We start from the raw sequence: 17,799 nt of genomic DNA, 5'->3' as shown, positions 1-17,799 counted from the left end.
ATTTACGATGCAATGCACATCCCTTTCTAAAATCTACCCCTCGATCGTCTCTAAACCTGGGACATTACAACGTTCCCCTTCCATGAGACCTTCAAGGCCTTGGCCGCTTCACTGCGGTTCTTGCTCTTCTTTGTGGAGGGCAACCTCGCCGCCACCTATGCCGGTACCTGAGCCACCAGGTTAGCCACAAGCCCGTGGCCGGCACAGGGGTGACCGCCACCTTGGACTCATAGAGGGGTTGTGAAGACAACTTGCGAAGGGATCTGAGAGTCCCCAACACAGACAAGCATCTGGCTAAAGTCATCACAGTAGGAGTCCTACACACATCGTAGTACATAACGTGAATCTACTCGGGAACAAAGACATGACTAACGTGGACAACACAAACCATACCAACATCATCCTAAATCGGACAAGCAATGCATTGCAACTACGGACAACACAAACCCTAGCAAGATCATGGTAGCTCAACATATTTGGGACAAACAAGGAACTGAAAATGTGGCACCCTAGCAAGTTCATGATAACTCAGCACAATCGGGACTAACCCCTGCTACAAGATCAAACCCTAGCCAAGATCTGACAACTCCTAACCTAGATCTAAACATAACCGAGGTATCGGGGTGAGGGAATCCTTACAACCATCGGCGAAGGTGAAGAAGTGCTGCACCAGGAAGAAGATGAAGCCACCCAGATGCAACCGCCGCTGTTGCTGTCACCGTTGCCGACCGGAGATGCGTGCGCCTCTTACCCGATTGCCGACAGGAGGAAGAGCTCGAAATTTGGGGTGAGAGCGAAGGAGGGGGTAGAAATAGGCGATGGGGCGCGACGGGAGGTGACAAAATCCTTCCCGTCCCCTTTTCTCTTTTCGCCGTAGCTCCCGCCATCTTCCTCCTCGTCTTTGCGCGTGCGCCGAAGATTTCTTTTTGCATCAGCTTCATCCCAGATTTGGATGACTCGCTGGAAACTGCCAATTCGGGCATCTCCAAGGCCTGGCCCGAGGATGATCTAGTATCCAGTTCGCGCAACAACGTGAGCGAGGCTAGACAACCAAACAAACCGAAAATTGCTAGAGGGAGGCGCCCATACTACCAACCGCCTTACATCCAAACAGAAGCCGTGGCAGAAAATACATGCTTCGTTCTCACCTCCGGTAAAAGTACACAGGTAAAAGCGCCGGGCGGAGGCAACTCAATATTTTTTCCCCATTTCCGGCTCTCACCTCCGTCCCCGCCGCCCACCCCGCCCGCGTTCCCCACCACCGGAACCTTCGATTCCCCACCACCGGAACCCTCGATTCGCCGTCGCCGGCGAGCAGCCATGGATGGCGCTGACCCTGAGGAGCCGTCGGCCACCAACCCCGCCCTCCCCGATGACCTGATTGTGGAGGAGATCCTGGTACGGCTTCCGCCCAAGGTGGTCTTGCGCTTCCGCGCGGCCTGCCGCTCCTGGCGCAGCGGCACCTCCACGCCAATGTTTCTCCGCTCCAACTACGACCACCAGGTCCCCCTTCCCCTCGTCTTCTTCTCCAACTGCACCAAGGACCCTGATACCCTCGACACCATCCATGTCCTCGCGGCCGCGGGGGCCGAGTACCGGCGGACCCTCCTCGCGTTCGGTTGCGGCACGCTTCACGCCTCTTGTGAAGGCCTCCTTCTCATCTCCCACGAAAACGCCCGCTACACCATCTACAACCCAGCCACACGGCAGGGTCTCAGTCTTCCGGAGCTCACCAGCGCTCGATATGCTTTGCTCTACTCCTCACGCTCTTCCGATGGCGGCGTAGAGTGCCGCATTCTCTTCCGCAAAGGAAGACCTGCCATGTACCACGTCCTCACGGTGGGCTCTCCTGCACCGCCCAGGCGTATCGACCTGCCCCAGGGCCCCAAGGATTTCACCAAGCTGATGGCTACAGGGTACCCTTCCTTCCAATCCCCATCGATTCAGTTCAATGGCGCATTGCACTGGTTAATGGACAAGAGTCTGGTTGTTTTCGACAAGGTAGTGGAATCATTCAGATCCATGAGATGTCCTAGTGCCCTTCTAGATGCATGCTTGTTTGAGATCGATGGCACTTTTGGCATGAGCGTGCGGGCTGCAGGAGACACAGCAGTGAGTGTCTGGGTATTGCAGGATTACCAGGCCGAGGCGTGGACACTCAGGTATTCTATCGACTTGGCAATGGTGGACAGACTTAGAGTAAAGTATGACTCACGGCACATGCTGCTGTCCAACGATGGCCATCTGCTAGTTTCTTCCGGTGCGGGTTCTACCACCCTTATTCTGTGTGACGCTCAGGGTACTTTGATCAAGGATTTCTCAGTCAATTCATGGAACCCAAAAGTGACGGGATTCTGGTATAAAGAAAGTATTGTCAGACATTCTTTCTTTGAGAGTAAGGGCAAACGTCGGAGGCCGCAAGCATCTTTATTCAAAAGGCTCCGAAAAGGTAATCCAAATTTCTTGCTAGTTGCTACATACATATCTGTGGCTAATCTCAATCATTGGGTGATTCATACTTCTTGCTTAATTAATTCATAGGGTTCACCTATGCAGTTAGACCAAAATATTCCATTGTTAGGTGGTGAAACTAGTCTAGCCAGTCAAAGCAGTTGCTCCCTATAAGTCTGGTTATCATTTACTACTTGTTAGCTTATATAATGTTGTGATTAAACAAACCCTCTCTCTTAATTGTTACCTGTTAGTTCATATAAGTATTGCGATAAAAACAATGTGTCTTCTTCTTCTGATTGGGTTAGATTTAGGAGCTAGATTTAGTACTATCAGCCACACTGTTGGATTTGGAAGGAATTGTTTTATCCTTGTTTTGAGCATCTTGGAACTCTGGAGTAGAAACGACATCCTCAGAGATGCTATCAGCTTTCCATACATATCAATCTACCTCAAGCTGCACAAGTCTGGTAACTAGGTTAGTCTTGCCCAAATTCTTTGCTTACCATTTATAATCTAGGCACCAAGAACAAATGTACAAGCCAGGGAGCTATAACAATGCTCTTCATGCGCCTGGTTGATCCATTGAAGTTAAATGTGCTTTACTTCAGTGTCGCTTGCAGCAGGATTATTTTGTACTCTGTGCTAACCTGATTAGATTCATAACTCGGACTCAATAGTTTCCTCCTATTCTCTCAGCAAACCCTGAACATATTTTGACCAAGCTGTCACTTTATTTGATGTTTTGGTTCGAATTTAAATTCTGCTTTTCGCTGAGACTTTCAGTTCTTCACTGGAGAGGTTCTTTTTATATAAGCTTGATTGTTGGTTGGTCTCCTTTGATTTGCTCTATAATTGAAAACATAGGTCTGTACTTCTTCCGTTTTGGTCAAGAATTTGAGATGATATGTTGTGAATTGTAGTTACAATAGTATAGTGCCTTCAACCTATGTACAATCAATATATTTTATTCCATTCAGTAACTTGCAATAATCATGCGAGGTCAGTGAATAAAATGATATATGATTTCCTTTTTACCCTTCCAGTTATGTGATAATTTTTAGGTCTACATGCACATGCTATCTCCAATTCCACCATGGTAATCATATAATTGATCTATACATTTTTTGGTAAAAGGTGCCTAACTTTTGAGTTGAAAAGAAAGTAATCGAAAGAAATATATTAGCTAAAATCCATGGCTTATTGGAAGCTATGCAGGGGCCACAGCCAGATTTTGTACAAAAAGTGGTGTCTCTTATGTTTCTCCAAGTACCCTCATTTACATAAGCTAGGCACACTTGTACTAAAATTTGAACAGAACAAATTAGTTTGCCGCTAACTAAACTTTCCAGCTTGACGGTTGAAAAAAAAAGAAGAAACTCCTAGTACAATCACAAACTTTTTTCAACCTTTTGATTTCTGCGACAGTGCTAATCATTATGGCCCTAAAAGATGCAACACGTATTTTCATAAAAACTAAAGGATTCCACTTAACGCCCAGATGCCTTGATCCATGTTCTGCCTGGGTGCTAAACCACAGTTTGACCCTTAAGCTTCTCTCTAGTAGTGGCTGGAGAATCTTGGCCAAATAGGCTCCTCCAAGAATATGCATGTTTTTGTACGGATGGGATCTCAACTTCTTTGTCTGGGTTTCTATGTCGTTGTAAGCTATCTAGTTGGGATATAGGTATATAATTTTCTACAAGCTTCTGCTATGAGACTAGGAAGGTTGTGTTTGTCCATGGGTCGTAGATCCTTTTGTACTGTAGACGCGTTTTCAGTTGCATGTCATGTTTTTATTATGGTTAGCTATCTTGTTCTATGGAGTCTTCATGTATAAACTTGATGCAATTATTTGGTGTAACTGTTTCAATCCTGGTTTTCAGATTGCTTGGGAGGTGAATAGGACCTAGTTTCCTTAGAAGGCAGGGGGTGATTCTACAATAAGTTATTCAGTTCCTTGCGCTTCTGTGTGTTGGTAAAACATGCGTATTTGTCTCGAAGAGATCAAAAGTGTATTTACTTTTTTTACTTGATGTGAACAGAGGCTGGTCCAAGGTCTGCATAATTTTTTTGATCAAGTTAACAATGAGGAATTCACGAATCAATCAGGGAGTTTCTTTTGGAGATAAAGGATAATCATTATGATGCTAGGACATGTGTTGTCAGGTTGAAGGCTACGGTATGGAACTAGCTATCCTAATTTAATCTGTACTTTTTTGTTCGAAGTTCAAATTTGCATGGTTCTGTTCGGATTTGAAGCATCTGAAGATCATGGCATCTGAAAACCACAATTTTTATGCGCCATGCATAAAATACCATTGTTTTTATTCGAAAAGTTGCTTCATACTCTAACCAGCTCTTATTTCAGAAATCTATTGAAGCTATATAAATTTAGTCTTGACTATGCCTTTTCATCTTTGGGCATGTACTTCTATTGTCGGCAGACTTAGTTTATGAATATGAGAGCTATATAAAACAGGAAGTTTGGGTTTGTGTGTTGCAATAATCAGATCTTATGCAATTCTACAGACCATGCTAAACATCAGTGAAGTACCAACATTAAATAATTCTGATGGAAAACTAGGAAGGTATAGTATTGGCTCATCTTGAGGGTATTGACCTCATGAAAGCAGTACTTTTCTTCCTCTGCTTTGATAGTATTGTACCTTCAGTATTACAAGCAGTCACTTTGGCTGCAGTGTTCTTGCATGTGTAAAACTCGTGGTGGACAAATGATCAGCCATTTGCAAAACGTCAGGTTTTTCTTTAGTTATTGTTGTTAAAGTACATATATATTGACTATAAATCTTGGATATGGATAACAAGTCGAGTCTAAGGAGTACCTTAATCATTCGATATAAATTTAGAGCTTATTGTTTGATTGTTTGCCAAAAGAACAATGTTGGGGCTTGGGATGGCTTGAGTTGCTCTGGGCCAGGTACGTCATGAACTTCTTGTGGGGGATGCAAAGTTGCAACCATTTCTCTTGCTTGATGTTGAGGAATTCCACTTTCGTCAACCTTCTTCTTTTAAACTGGGGTTTCACTTCAGAGCCAAATAAAATGTGTGACTTATTGCTTGGTTTCTAACTTTCTATGCACTTGGTGATATGTGAGCCTTATGTTAGCTATGTCAAAAAGCAGATGGAAACTGTCACTTAAAGTGTTTCTGATCTGTTCTTTGTGTCAAGAATTAGTCGCACTAGTATCTTGTTATCTGTTGTTTTTGGGAGTACTGTTCCCCCTTCATTGCAAAAAGAACAGCAGAACCACCATTTTGCTTTGCTGTCTGACTTTGTCTCTACAGTTAGGTTGCAGTTCATTGTATTCAATCTGAGGCGTCTGTGCACTTGTTGCATCCTTTGTTCCAGATGATTGAACCAAATACATGTCAGAGTAGACAGCAGCGTGGCTATGCACAGAATATAAGTTCCCAGTGTTAATAACTACTGTTTGGAACTACATTTTTCTTTTACTATAAGCAGGCTCCTGCCCAAATCATAAGTTACATAGACACTAAGTATTACATACTTATTTATCCCTCTAACGTGACATTGGATTAGCTACTTTCAGGCACTGACAGATCACTTCCGGTCATTGCGCATGTCAAGAAAAGCTTGGGGCTACAATGCCGAGACTAACTTTTGTGTTTCTCGCCACTTGGGCCTGCAATGTGAAGACTCGTAGACAATGTTTAGAATGTGACGCTCTAAGTTGATTACTTACCACAAGTACGACGTCTTGCTGTATGGAGTTTGTAGCCACCCATGGTTGGTTGCTCTTTGACTAACATGAAGCATGTCCTTGTCTTGAGATGATAAGTCTGGATCAGTTCATGGGGTGGTATTCTGAAATGATTTTGCTTCACGCTTTTAAAACAAACAAACAATTAGCATGAGATGACACCATTTTTTTTGTTTTCGCTGTGGCTACTTTGCTTGTCAGTCTCTAGCTGTGTGCGCGATGAGCCTTTTCGAGTACTACCTGCAGAGAAGGAGCGTTGTGCTCTGTTCCCCAGTGCATGTTTTTATTTGTTTACCTTGTTTTTTAATGTGAAGTAGGAAGAAGTCTTGCATTTGTATTTTATTTTTCCTGAAACTTAGCAGATGATTTTAGTTATTATTTAGTAAAGGCAGCATAGAGAGAGAAGAGAAGCCTGGGGCTCTCTTAGTTTTTAGTTAACAAGGTCACACGCATCTGATCGTTGTCGCGCATACGTCTGGTAGGCAGCATACTACTACTACCAACTGTCCGTGATAATAGCATGCACCACATTAGTTGACGATAAGAACCAATTCAACGCCTAGTACATTAGTTGATGATAAGATCTTGAAAGACTTTCAGCATAGCTGGCCTTTCTTTAGGTGAAGGAAGCAGGCAGTCAAATGCCACAGACATGCACTGTTTCACGTCTTTTGCTTCATCTGTTTAGGAATGTGGAAGTTGTTTGTCCAAAATTTCTTCCAGGAGAAATTGATCGCCTAGCGAAGAAAGAAAATTCTGTACGTCTCCAAGATGTTTTCCCATCAACACCTCAAGCACCACGACACCAAAGCTGTACACATCGCATTTCTCTGTGACTACAGATGTGTAGGAAAACTCTGCATGCACCGAAGTCCACAGGAACATAAGAATTAGGACATGCATTGATGTAGAGCATTCCTGTTAAAACAATTTATTAGAGGATGTAGTATTGTACTGATGAACTTACCAGGTGCTATGTAGCCATAGGTCCCCGCCAGTGCACTCCAGTTCGACGAATCAGGTTTTAATATTCTTGCAATGCCAAAATCTGAGACAAATGCTTTATAGTCAGCATCTAGTAAGATGTTTCTGCTTGTGATGTCTCGATGGATTATGGGTGGTTGAACATCATGATGAAGGTAAGTGATGGTTTGAGCCACATCTCTTATGAGAGTTGTCCTTTGTTGCCAATGAAACTGAATTGCCTTTCATTGCTTAAGATAGAAGCAAGATTCCCTCTCTCTATGACCTGGCATACAAGAAATCGATACCGTGGATGGGAACAATATCCATACAACTTGACAATGCTACGTTGGCGAATCTATCTATACTATTATATTAGAGTTGGTCGTAAGTCGTACAACGCATTTGATGAAGGAGATTGGGAGCGTCTACGATCTAATCTCACGGTATGATTAATACCCGTCGTACGGTCGCTTTTGAAGGCAAGTCACCGTCCTCCACTTATTGCCTCTAATCACGTATTGAAGCACAATCATTACAAATTAAGCAGGAGATACTTTCTTGCCGTGTATGTCAATCCAGTGTGGTGCATAATATCTTTCCTTGTATATACTGCAGTTAGATTCGATTTCCTCGCACACATTGTCCTCATTTTCTCCGAGACGGCGAGCTCCTCAGAGCGACGCAATGGGCGTGCAAGACATTGCTAAACCCGGCGACCACAGAATCCATGGTATGGCTGTCAAGTTCACCGGCAAGCTGGAGGAGAAAGCCATAGCGCTCCTAGAGGCGGTGCTCATGGAGGAAAACATGGGGAGCGAGAAGAAGATCCTCAAGGGGTATCGCCGCTATCACCGTCCATGCGTCCACCCGTCCTCCCTTCCGATTATGGTGCCGTCGACAACGAGGAAGAGGATAGTCTGGAGGTGTGCAGCATCGAGGTGCTAGACTTCGGGCACCAGATGTGTGCCGCCTGCACCCTGGTGCTATGCTGCCACATTGATCCCATCCCATTCACGATCACGCTGCAACCGTCGGCCTGCCACTCCTGCCAATACTGCATCTCACAGCTTGTCGTCATCGAGTCACAGAGACTAAGCCCAAGGCTCCAGCGATGGGCACCGACAATGAGGCCAACAAGAAGAGGCAAAGCCGGAGGCGGTCGTGGAGGTCTCGCGAGCAAGATCGTCTCTCGGCGGCTGTGATGTCCTTCTCATGGACAAGCTCGTGGCAGCAGAGCGAAGCAAGAAGTAACATTTTCGAGCGACCTGGCATCCACATAACGTACCTAGGGCTCCATCCGAAAATTGTTTTCGTAGGTGTAGCATTACTGGGTTAGCTCCCTGCCGCTGCTGCCCTCACACATTGTTGGGAGCACAGTAGAAGACCACAACGAGCATGTCGTTCCCAACCTACGTGGCGGCGAGCAAGCTAGCAGGTCTCGGAAGAGCACGGTGGCGCATGCTATGCGACATTGGAGGAGTCCAGTTCCACCGCGCTGGAAGCTCCGTTGTATTTCTCGGTTGGATGCACATTTAAATTTAATATTATTTTCTATGATGATTTGTTTTCTTTACTATTCTGCAGTGTACCGCTATTGAAGACGGGCATTGCCACCATCCATGCCTATGCCGGCCGCCCCGGAGGGAATAATTGTGTCGCGTGTGAGGCTGCCGTCGTTGCCTTTGACCTCTTTTTAGAGGTAAGTTCTTGAGGCCCAGATTTAACTTAATAAAGCCACAAAGGAAAGAGTTACAAGGTGCTGAATGACCAACTTACAAGCATCAAGCAAACGAAGTGAGGTCATCTGGGAGGAGGTCTTTGCCTGGAGGTTGTGTCATTGAGTTCAACCTCTGAAGATCTGAACTTCTGATTCAAGGTCAAGTATGTGTATTTAAAATATAGATACAGTCTTAAGCTCACATCGTGGATAATGTTGTGCATATTGGATTTTCAGTCTATGTGACTGTACTTCGAGTTCTCTTTCCATTTCCTAATCTATGTCGGCATCTGGGCAAAGAAAACACCAAATCCAAGTGGAAGATCGACGCGCTGCTACTTCACTTACACATTTTCATTCAGTCATGGGAAAAGGTTGAGATAGGAGGTACCACAATGTCTTTCTACTTTTTTGTATCACCTATGTATGAAAGCTATTTGTCATGATGTTTCTGTAACGTTTTCAGTCCGCTGACACATTCTCCTACCACAAGAAGCCACGGTGCAGCTACTCCGTTTCCTCAGAAACTCGTCACTTTTATCCTCTTTACATATTCAGGAGGAATGACCGAAGCAGAACTATTCGAGTGGAGTCTGTGTTCAAATATATATAGGTTCAATCCTTCGATCCTCTTGCACCCTAGCCTCCGCAGATAATATTGTGTGATGTCCAATTTGCAAATTATTTCATGGAATATACCATGCAAGTTCTATCATATAGTACTACAACAAAACATCGACAATTCAATTCGGCTCCCGAGTGCGTATGCTCCCTGTACCAAAAAGTTATATTTCGAGTTATCGAAATTTTTTGACAAAAAATTCTACATGTACATCTCCATAATATATGTGCATTCGTCAAGTTTCACGAAAAATTAATATTTTTTGTGGTCTATGTAAAAATGAGAAAATTTATCTTGTAAAAAGCATTATTTTTAGCACTGAGTTTTATATTTTTTACACACGTCACATGACAAGTCCATTTTTTATGAAACAACTTCGTGAGCGTGTAGCACGTGAACATGTACGTGTGAATTTTTTGTTTCAATTTTTTTAAAATACAAAATATATGTAAGATGAATTTTAAAATAGAGGGAGCATATGCTCCCATGTTCCAAAACACCACTCCCAACATCGAATAAACATGTATTCTCACTTTGGTTTGTATTAGGTTTGTGATCCAAAGCGATGGGGAGTGAAATATAATTTATTTATTTTACTCCAGAGTGTTTTTGATGCTCTTTCACTAGTAGAAAAAAGGCCTTCCATCCCAACCCATTAGTCCCCAAATACTTTGACCCGGGACTAATGGGGTCTTTAGTCCCGGTTTTGCTGGTGAACCGAGACTAATGCTCGAGCAACCGGGACTAAAGGACTACGGTGGGCTGCGGCCAGGGCAGGCCTCTTTAATCCCGGTTGGTGTCCCCTTTAGTCCCGGTTGGTGTCCCCAACCGGGATTAAAGGGTTTTTCTGGTTTTTGGCTCCCCACGCACCTCCACACCCTCCCCCTGGATCGCCTTTTTAGCACTGTAAAATAGAAAATAAAATGATAAAAAATTCAAAAATAAAATGTTAGCAGATTCTTGTATGTTATGCAACCTAGTATTAGGGAAAATTAACAAATTTGAAATTTCACTTTTTTTGCAAAAAAAGTTTGAAAAATGGTAAAACCGCATTAACTTTTGCATACGACGTCGGGAAAAAACGTATAATATGTCAAAATGATCGTGGGAAAAAGTTACATCCGTATAGCCAAATTTTAGATTCTCAAAATTCCAAATGAAAATACGAAAGCAGGAAGATTTTAGTTTTTGCTATAAATTTGGGATTATATATTTTTTTATTTTTTTAAAAATTAAAATTAATAATTGAATCATGCGTAAAGATTACTATTTCTTTTACCCATTTTTTAGATTTTCAAATTTTTAGGTTTGGCAAAAAAATTTAAAAAATTTAAAAATAAAATAAATAAATTAATAATACAAATTAAAAAGTTAATTTTTTATTTATTTATTCAAGATTATTATTACATCTTACTTTTGTTCATTAAAATAATTATTTGAAATTCAAACAATAAAGAAATGTGAGATCGACCAACATGTTAATATGATTGATATGATACTAGTATCACATACATGCGCGTGAAGCACTTGGATGCGGGATGGGATGGAACTCGGAAGTTAAGCGTGCTAGTGTTAGAGTAGTGGGAGGTTGGGTGACCGAGCGGGAAGTTTGACCACGAGTAAGTAATTTGACTAGAGATAAGTGTAGTTAGAGATAGAGACTGAACTATGCAAATAACTGAAAAAATAGAAATTCTGAAAAAATAGAAAAAAATGGAGTGGAAAAAAATTAGAAACATTCACATGGGGAGATATTTTCGCCCTACGCACAGAACCCGCGCGGACGGACCTTTAGTTCCGGTTCGTAAGCAACCGGGACTAAAGGGGGACCTTTAGTCGCGACCCTTTAGTTCCGGTTGCACAACCGAGACTAAGAGCATCCCCACTCGTTGGCGCTCCCCACGCCCAAATCCGGACGAAACTACCGCCGGATTGGACGAAATTAAGTCGTGGGGAGTTCCATATTTCCAGTCGTCCACCCGGAGTTCGGCGGATAGAGTTTAAATTCAAACAAATCGCCGTCCCGCGCTACAAGTACGGGCAGTTGATCGGCAAAAGGAGCAAAAGGATCAGCCACAGATCGGCGATCGGAGGGAAATTACACGGAGACAGGCTCGTCGGCAGTCCCGGCGGGCACGGCGGTGTCCGACGGACCAGTTTCCTCACACGCCGTGGCCGAAGCGGCTGCGGCGGGCGACGATGAAGCAGCGGCGGCGGTGGACGTCGAAGCGGCCGCTGGCCGACGAGGTAGATGGTGAGGTAGACGAGGTAGGAGCCGGCGGAGACGACGTAGTGGCTCGGAGGATGTCGTTGCGGTGGCCCCGGTACCAATTCCTCGTCTCCTCATCCATCGGTTCCATGTCGCCGCCGCCCATGAGGAACGCCAAGTCCGTGTTCCTCTTCTTCGCCGCCACCGTCGTCTTCGGCAGGGCGATCCGGGCGCCTTGGTTGGCGAGCATCTCCCGCCACCTGCCGTCGAACTTGTCGTTCCTCCCGTCGGCGTGCGATCTCAAGTCGGCCCAGCACTTGTCGATCGACGCCCGCATCCCGTCGGCGGGATTGTCCGTCCGTTTGAGCTCTTTCTCGCTTCTTCCGGCCGAGCCAGGGCGCCCTTCCGCCGCGCAAGCCGGCGGAGCGTCGGGGTTGTACTGCTCGGTCTTGCTTTTCGAGAGGGATGTGCGAACTTCCTTCCACTTCTCGCACTTCTCGAGGCGGGCGTAGACGTTGAGGAACTTGAACTGCAGGCCGGTGTCGTCCGTGTACATGTCCAAAGCTCGGCGCAGCTGGGGAAAAAGAGCACGGCGATACGGGTCAGCTAACGACGATGTACCTCGGTGGTGTAGGGCCGGCGGATCATACCCTTTGCTCCAAGTCGTGGCCGCTGATCGGCCGTTTGTCGATCTCCTCCTGTACGTCGTGCCATTTGCTGCACGCCGTCTGCATGATCCCCCAATGGGTGGCCATTGCCTTGTCTCCCCGGTACACGTTCATGTTCGTCTTGTTGAAGTAGGGATCGACGAGCTTGCGTTCCTCGTACGCCTGCCTCACTCGAAACCAGTATGTGTCGAACGACTGATTGGCCCCGATTATGCCGTTCGTGGACACGATCATCCAAGCTTCGGCGAGGCACTCCTCTTCCTTCGGCGTCCATTTGATACGCGGTTCGGCAGGTGGCGAGTCCTTCTTCCTCTTCTTCTTCCCCTTCGACAGGTTGGCGGCGGCTTCAGTTGGCTCTTCTTCTTCCTCGCCTTCTTCTTCGACGGCTTGGCTTCCGTCGGCATCATCCTCCCGATGCTCCTTGCGCGCCGCCACAGCTGCCGTCACCCTCGTCTCCTCTTGCGTGAAGAACCCCGGGCACGCAGCGGCGGCGGTCATGAAGAACCCCGGGCTCGCAGCGGCGGCGGCGGAGCCGGAGGTGATCATCTCGTGGATCTCCTCTTCGTTCGGCGCCGCCATCGCACCGAACGCGAGCGGCCCTCGTCGCAGGGCCGGCGAGGTGCCCTCGAACAGGCCGCCGCCGCCGACGTCAAGCTCGGGCGGCGACGGTGTGGGCTTGGACGGTTGGACGTAGGCGCCCTCTTGGAACACGGCAGTCGGCGACGGCGAGTACAGCGAAGGCGAGAAGGAAGACGGGGAACTTGTTGTACCTTGCGTCGGCCATTGGCCGGGGAACACGCCGCCGCTATAGGCCATGCCGATTAACCTCAAGTGTTCGTCTTGGGCCGCCTCCGCCGACCTCTTGGCGGCGGCTCTTTTCACCCTCTCCGCCCGGCGCTTGTTTCCACGTCGCGCCGTTTCTCGTCCGCCGCCCACTCGGCGTTCGACATGCCCGGCGGCTTCGTCTTCTTCTTCCGCATCTTCTCGCCGGCGCCTTCGGCGGCATTGTGGTGGACGAGAAGACGAGGAGGAGAGTGGTGGTGGACGAGAAGACGCCGCCAGAACTCGGAGCTGGAAGACGAGGAGATTGGGGGATTTCGGCGGGAGAGAATGGGGATATGCAAGCAAATTGGAGGGAATGGGGGAAATGCAAGCAAATTGGAGGGAAAATCACAGGATTTGGTTTTCCGGCCGCCGACTACGCGGGTCCACACGCCGTTTCGCGCGCTTTCGTTTCGTCCGGAGTCCCCGAGCGCGCCCCGGGGGCCGGGGTGGCGTGGGCTCGCCGGATGGATTAAGGGCCAAATCCGGACGAAAACGAGGAACCGGGGGCGCGACTGGGCCGAATTTCGCCGTCCGGATGGAAAAAACGTCGGTCGGGGGCCTCGTCGGGGGGACGAGTGGAGATGCTCTAAAGCCCGTTGTGAACCGGGACTAAAGGCCCTTTTTCTACTAGTGTTTCAATCTTGTGCTGGAATCTTTCTTCATCATGTGGCTCTTCATTTCCTGCATTGAGTTTCTTTACTGCAACCACTTGTTCACCTCGAAGTTCTGCTTTATATACACGACCATATGATCCTACTCCAGTGCAATGCTTCTTTTTTTTGAGAACCCGCAGGAGATCTGCGTGTTATTGTATTAAGCATAAGAAGCGGACCAAGATGTCCCGTACAAGCGAAGCAGCCACCAAGCAAAACTGGCCTGCCTAAGGAGGCCAGAAACTAATGAACATCTCTAAGCCGCCTACCTCTACACTCACACCAAACCCGCCATTCCTCGAGAACTAACCCTAAGGTAACATTCACCGGCGAGAACTTGCCATCGAAGACCCTAGCGTTGCGTTCGAGCCATAGCATGCGCATAGTGAGCATGATCAGCGAGTTGGCCTTCTTCCTATCCGTCGGCGGGAACCGAAGAGCCGCCTGCAGCCACCACTCATTGATGCCGTCGTCTCCCATTGGTACGATGTCGGGAAGGCCCAATCGGACCACCAGGCCGGACCAAACCGCCTGAGAGAACACACAATGGAGCGAGAGGTGGTCGAGCGTCTCATCAGCAACGTTACACAGGGGGCAGACGGTGTGAGTGGGCAATCCGCGGCGCAGCCTCCGATCTGCCGTCCAACACCGACGCCTCAGAGCCAGCCAAGCATGAAGCTTGTACTGCAACGGCGCGAAGGAGTCCCAAACCAGTGTCGCCCCAGGCAGCCCGCACGTACCATGCCATAGCACACGGTAAGCAGACTTAGAGGAGAAACGTCCGTCGCCACTCCACTTCCAAGTGAACCGGTCCTCTCCAACCCCCGCCCAAGACACGTGCGCAACAGCCTCCCAAAGGCGAAGGTATTGAACAATCGCCGGCACCGAGAGCTTGCCGGAGATGTCAGCAGCCCACGCATTCCCCTCCATCCCGTCACGCACCGATCTGCGGCGGCGCACGGGCACCCGCACCAGTTCAACGAGATCCGGGGCGATGGTTGCCGCAGTGAGACCGCCGATCCAAGCGTCTTCCCAAAAGCGAACGGAAGCTCCATTCCCGATCTCAATGGAGACCCAGGCATCAAACAGAGCACGAGCTTCTCCACTGACCTTCACGTCAAGCCCTGCCCACGGCTTGGGGCCGTCGGACCGCTGCATCCAAAGCCACCGTGTGCGGAGAGCCACATTTAGCCAGTGGAGGTTGTGGAGACCCAGGCCACCGAGGCTTTTAGGTTGGCATACGGAGTGCCACGCCACCATGCAGCACCCTCCCCTAGCATCATCCTTGCCGGCCCAGAAAAACCCGCGCCTGAGCTTATCCACAGCCTTGATGAACCACGGATCGACGTCGAGGGCGAGAAGGTGGTAGACAACCGAGGCCGTCATGACGGCCTGGACATACACCAGCCTTCCCTCCCTCGTCATCAGCCTCGCCTTCCAAAACGGAAGCTTGGCCGCCAACCTGTCCAGAAGGGCCTGCAGCTCCGCTTTCCTTGGCTTGCGGATGGACAGCGGCAGCCCAAGGTAAGAACAGGGCAGGGAGCTGAGGGGGCATGGCAGTGAAGGAGCCACGGCTGCCAGCCACTCGTCGGAACACTGTATCGGAGCCGCAGTGCTCTTCGCCGGATTTGCCTTGAGGCCGGAAGCCGCGCCAAAACAGTCCAGCACCGCCCACACCGCCTGGAGGTCCTCAGCAGTTGCCTTGGCGAAGATGACCACGTCATCCGCGTATAAGGACACTCTGTTCCGCAGGCCTAAAGAAGCAAGGTCAGAGAGCACACCAGCCTGCTCAGCGGTCTGGAACATGGCCGAAAGGACATCCATGGCGATGACAAACAACAGCGGGGAAATGGGGTCGCCTTGGCGAAGGCCCCGGCCATGCCTAAAGGCGGCACCAGCACAACCGTTCACCATGATAGAGGTGCTGGCCGTACGGAGGAGCAAGGCAATCCACCGCAACCACCGAGGACCAAACCCCCGATGCCTGAGGACCTCCAGTAGGAAAGGCCAAGAGACGCTGTCGAACGCCTTGGCCACATCCACTTTCAGCATGAAGGAGGGGATCCTCTTGGAGTGCAGCAGCTTAGCCGAACTCTTGACCAAGAGAAAGTTGTCATGTATGCACCGACCACGGATGAAGGCCGTCTGGTTCGTGTCCACCAAATCAGGCATGCGAGGAGCCAGCCGACGAGCCAGGACCTTAGTGAAAAGGCGAGCGAAACTATGAACCAGGCTGATCGGTCTGAAGTCCTGCAGGTCCACCGCACCCTCCTTCTTGGGCAGCAAGGTGATAAGGGCCTCATTCAGACCGTCGAATCCTTGGTCCCTGCCAAACCACACCTCACGTAGAGCATCCATGACATCCACCTTGATGATTGGCCAACAATGCCGGTAAAACTCCCACGTGAAGCCATCTGGCCCCGGCGATTTGTTAGCGGGCATAGCACAGATGGCCGCCCAGACCTCAGCCTCTGAGAACGGCGCCTCTAAAGCCGACAGGTCCAGAGAGTGGAGACCAAGAGCCTGGAGCGACAAACCAGAGCCCCTCGGCTGCGCCGTCCCAAGCAACCCGACAAAGAAGTCAGTGGCCACCTCGACCTTCGCCGACAGGTCCGTCACAACCTGGTCCCCCGAACGCAGTGTGGAGATACAGTTGTGACTCCGCCTTGCAGAAGCCATGATGCGAAAAAACTTGGAGGACGCGTCACCCTCGGCAATACCGGCCACCCGAGCCCGCTGCCTAACGATGGTGCGTTCCATCGAGGCGAGGCCCAAGACCTTGAGCTTCAGGCCGCGACGAAGCTCACGCTCACCCACGGACAGAGGGCGCCCCTCTTGCGCCACATCGAGGCGCGAGATGACCTCGTTGGCCACCAGGATGAGATCACGAATGGAACCAACCTTGCGTTGGCTCCAACTCTGCAGACCTCGGCTAGTCCTCCGCAGCTTGAACTCAAGCCTACGCAGCGGATCCGCAGGCAGGGGCTCACTGCCGGCCCCCTCCATCCAAAGGTCTTTGATGACATCCGCAAAGCCCTCAAGCTTGAGCCAGAAACGCTCGAAGCGAAAGCGACGACCAACGAAGGATTGCACCACCGTGGTCATAAGAATAGGGCAGTGATCCGAGAGCGATGAGGACACAGCCGAGAGCGACGCCTCGGGGTACCTCTCATTCCACTCCACGGAAGCGAACCACCGATCTAGCTTGACCAACGTGGGAGAAGCGCGCTCATTGCTCCACGTGAACCTGCGGCCAACCAAAGGCACCTCCCGGAGCTCTAGATCATTGACGCAGCGTCGGAACATGCCCATGGAACGTCTCTCCACAATGGGTGTGTTCTTGTCGCATGCCGCCAGGATCAGGTTGAAGTCGCCCGCAATGGCCCAAGGCCCAGCACAGGCGAGCCGCAACTGCCGAAGCTCCTCCAGGAAGACCGGCTTGAGGTCCACCGCGTTAGGCCCGTACACAGAAGTGAGCCACCAAGCGGAGCCACCAGGGCAACAGAGCTGGACTGACACAGAGAAGCTGTCGACGCGGCTGCTGAGCACACGGACAAACTGGGACGCCCAAGCTATCAAGACCCCCCGGCAGAACCAACAGCAGGCAAGTAAGCAAACCCGTCAAAGCGGGCGCCGAAACACTCAACTATGTCAAAGGCAGTTACAGTGTGCAGCTTGGTCTCGGAAATACACACAACACTAGCCCTAGCCTCGGCCACCGCAACCTTTACAACTGCCCGCCGTGCCGGGTTGTTAAGACCCCGAGCGTTCCACACTGCAATGCTACAACTTTGTTCTCCTTCCATGAGAAAGTTCTACCAAAACAACCGGGGCGGCGCGATGAAGCACTACGCCACGCCGGCCACCACCTCGCTGTCGACGGTCGTAGAGTCCACCGCCGAAGGGTCTGCGAGACCAAACAGTGCAGAGATGGCGCGAAGC

The 17,799-nt window shown here is 49.2% G+C and overlaps 1 protein-coding gene across 3 annotated transcripts; it reads left to right on the top strand.

The window, feature by feature from the left end:
* The first annotated feature begins 1,255 nt into the window (after positions 1-1,255).
* On the top strand, positions 1,256-6,274 carry LOC124706261 (putative F-box protein At1g50870). 3 transcript variants are annotated; one of them, XR_007004359.1, is made up of 3 exons: positions 1,256-2,449; positions 4,497-4,633; positions 6,027-6,274. XR_007004359.1 is itself a non-coding variant. In XM_047237912.1 (2 exons), the coding sequence occupies exons 1-2, from the start codon at positions 1,321-1,323 to the stop codon at positions 4,517-4,519; spliced, it is 1,152 nt and encodes a 383-aa protein (XP_047093868.1). In that variant the 5' UTR covers positions 1,256-1,320; the 3' UTR covers positions 4,520-6,274. The 3 variants fall into 3 exon arrangements, 2 of the variants coding, with proteins under 2 accessions (XP_047093868.1, XP_047093869.1); XM_047237912.1 differs by having other exon boundaries at positions 4,497-6,274; XM_047237913.1 differs by having other exon boundaries at positions 4,338-6,274.
* Positions 6,275-17,799: the final 11,525 nt, after the last annotated feature.

This window comes from Lolium rigidum, chromosome 4 (genome assembly GCF_022539505.1).
Source record: "Lolium rigidum isolate FL_2022 chromosome 4, APGP_CSIRO_Lrig_0.1, whole genome shotgun sequence".
Taxonomy (NCBI): domain Eukaryota; kingdom Viridiplantae; phylum Streptophyta; class Magnoliopsida; order Poales; family Poaceae; genus Lolium; species Lolium rigidum.
This window is presented reverse-complemented; position numbering and strand designations above follow the sequence as displayed.

Coding starts and splice junctions, on each gene's coding strand:
- LOC124706261 (XM_047237912.1), top strand. CDS start 1,321: ATGGATGGCGCTGACCCTGAGGAGCCGTCGGCCACCAACCCCGCCCTC. Junction 2,450..4,496: donor ATTCAAAAGGCTCCGAAAAG/GTAATCCAAATT, acceptor TGATGTGAACAG/AGGCTGGTCCAAGGTCTGCA.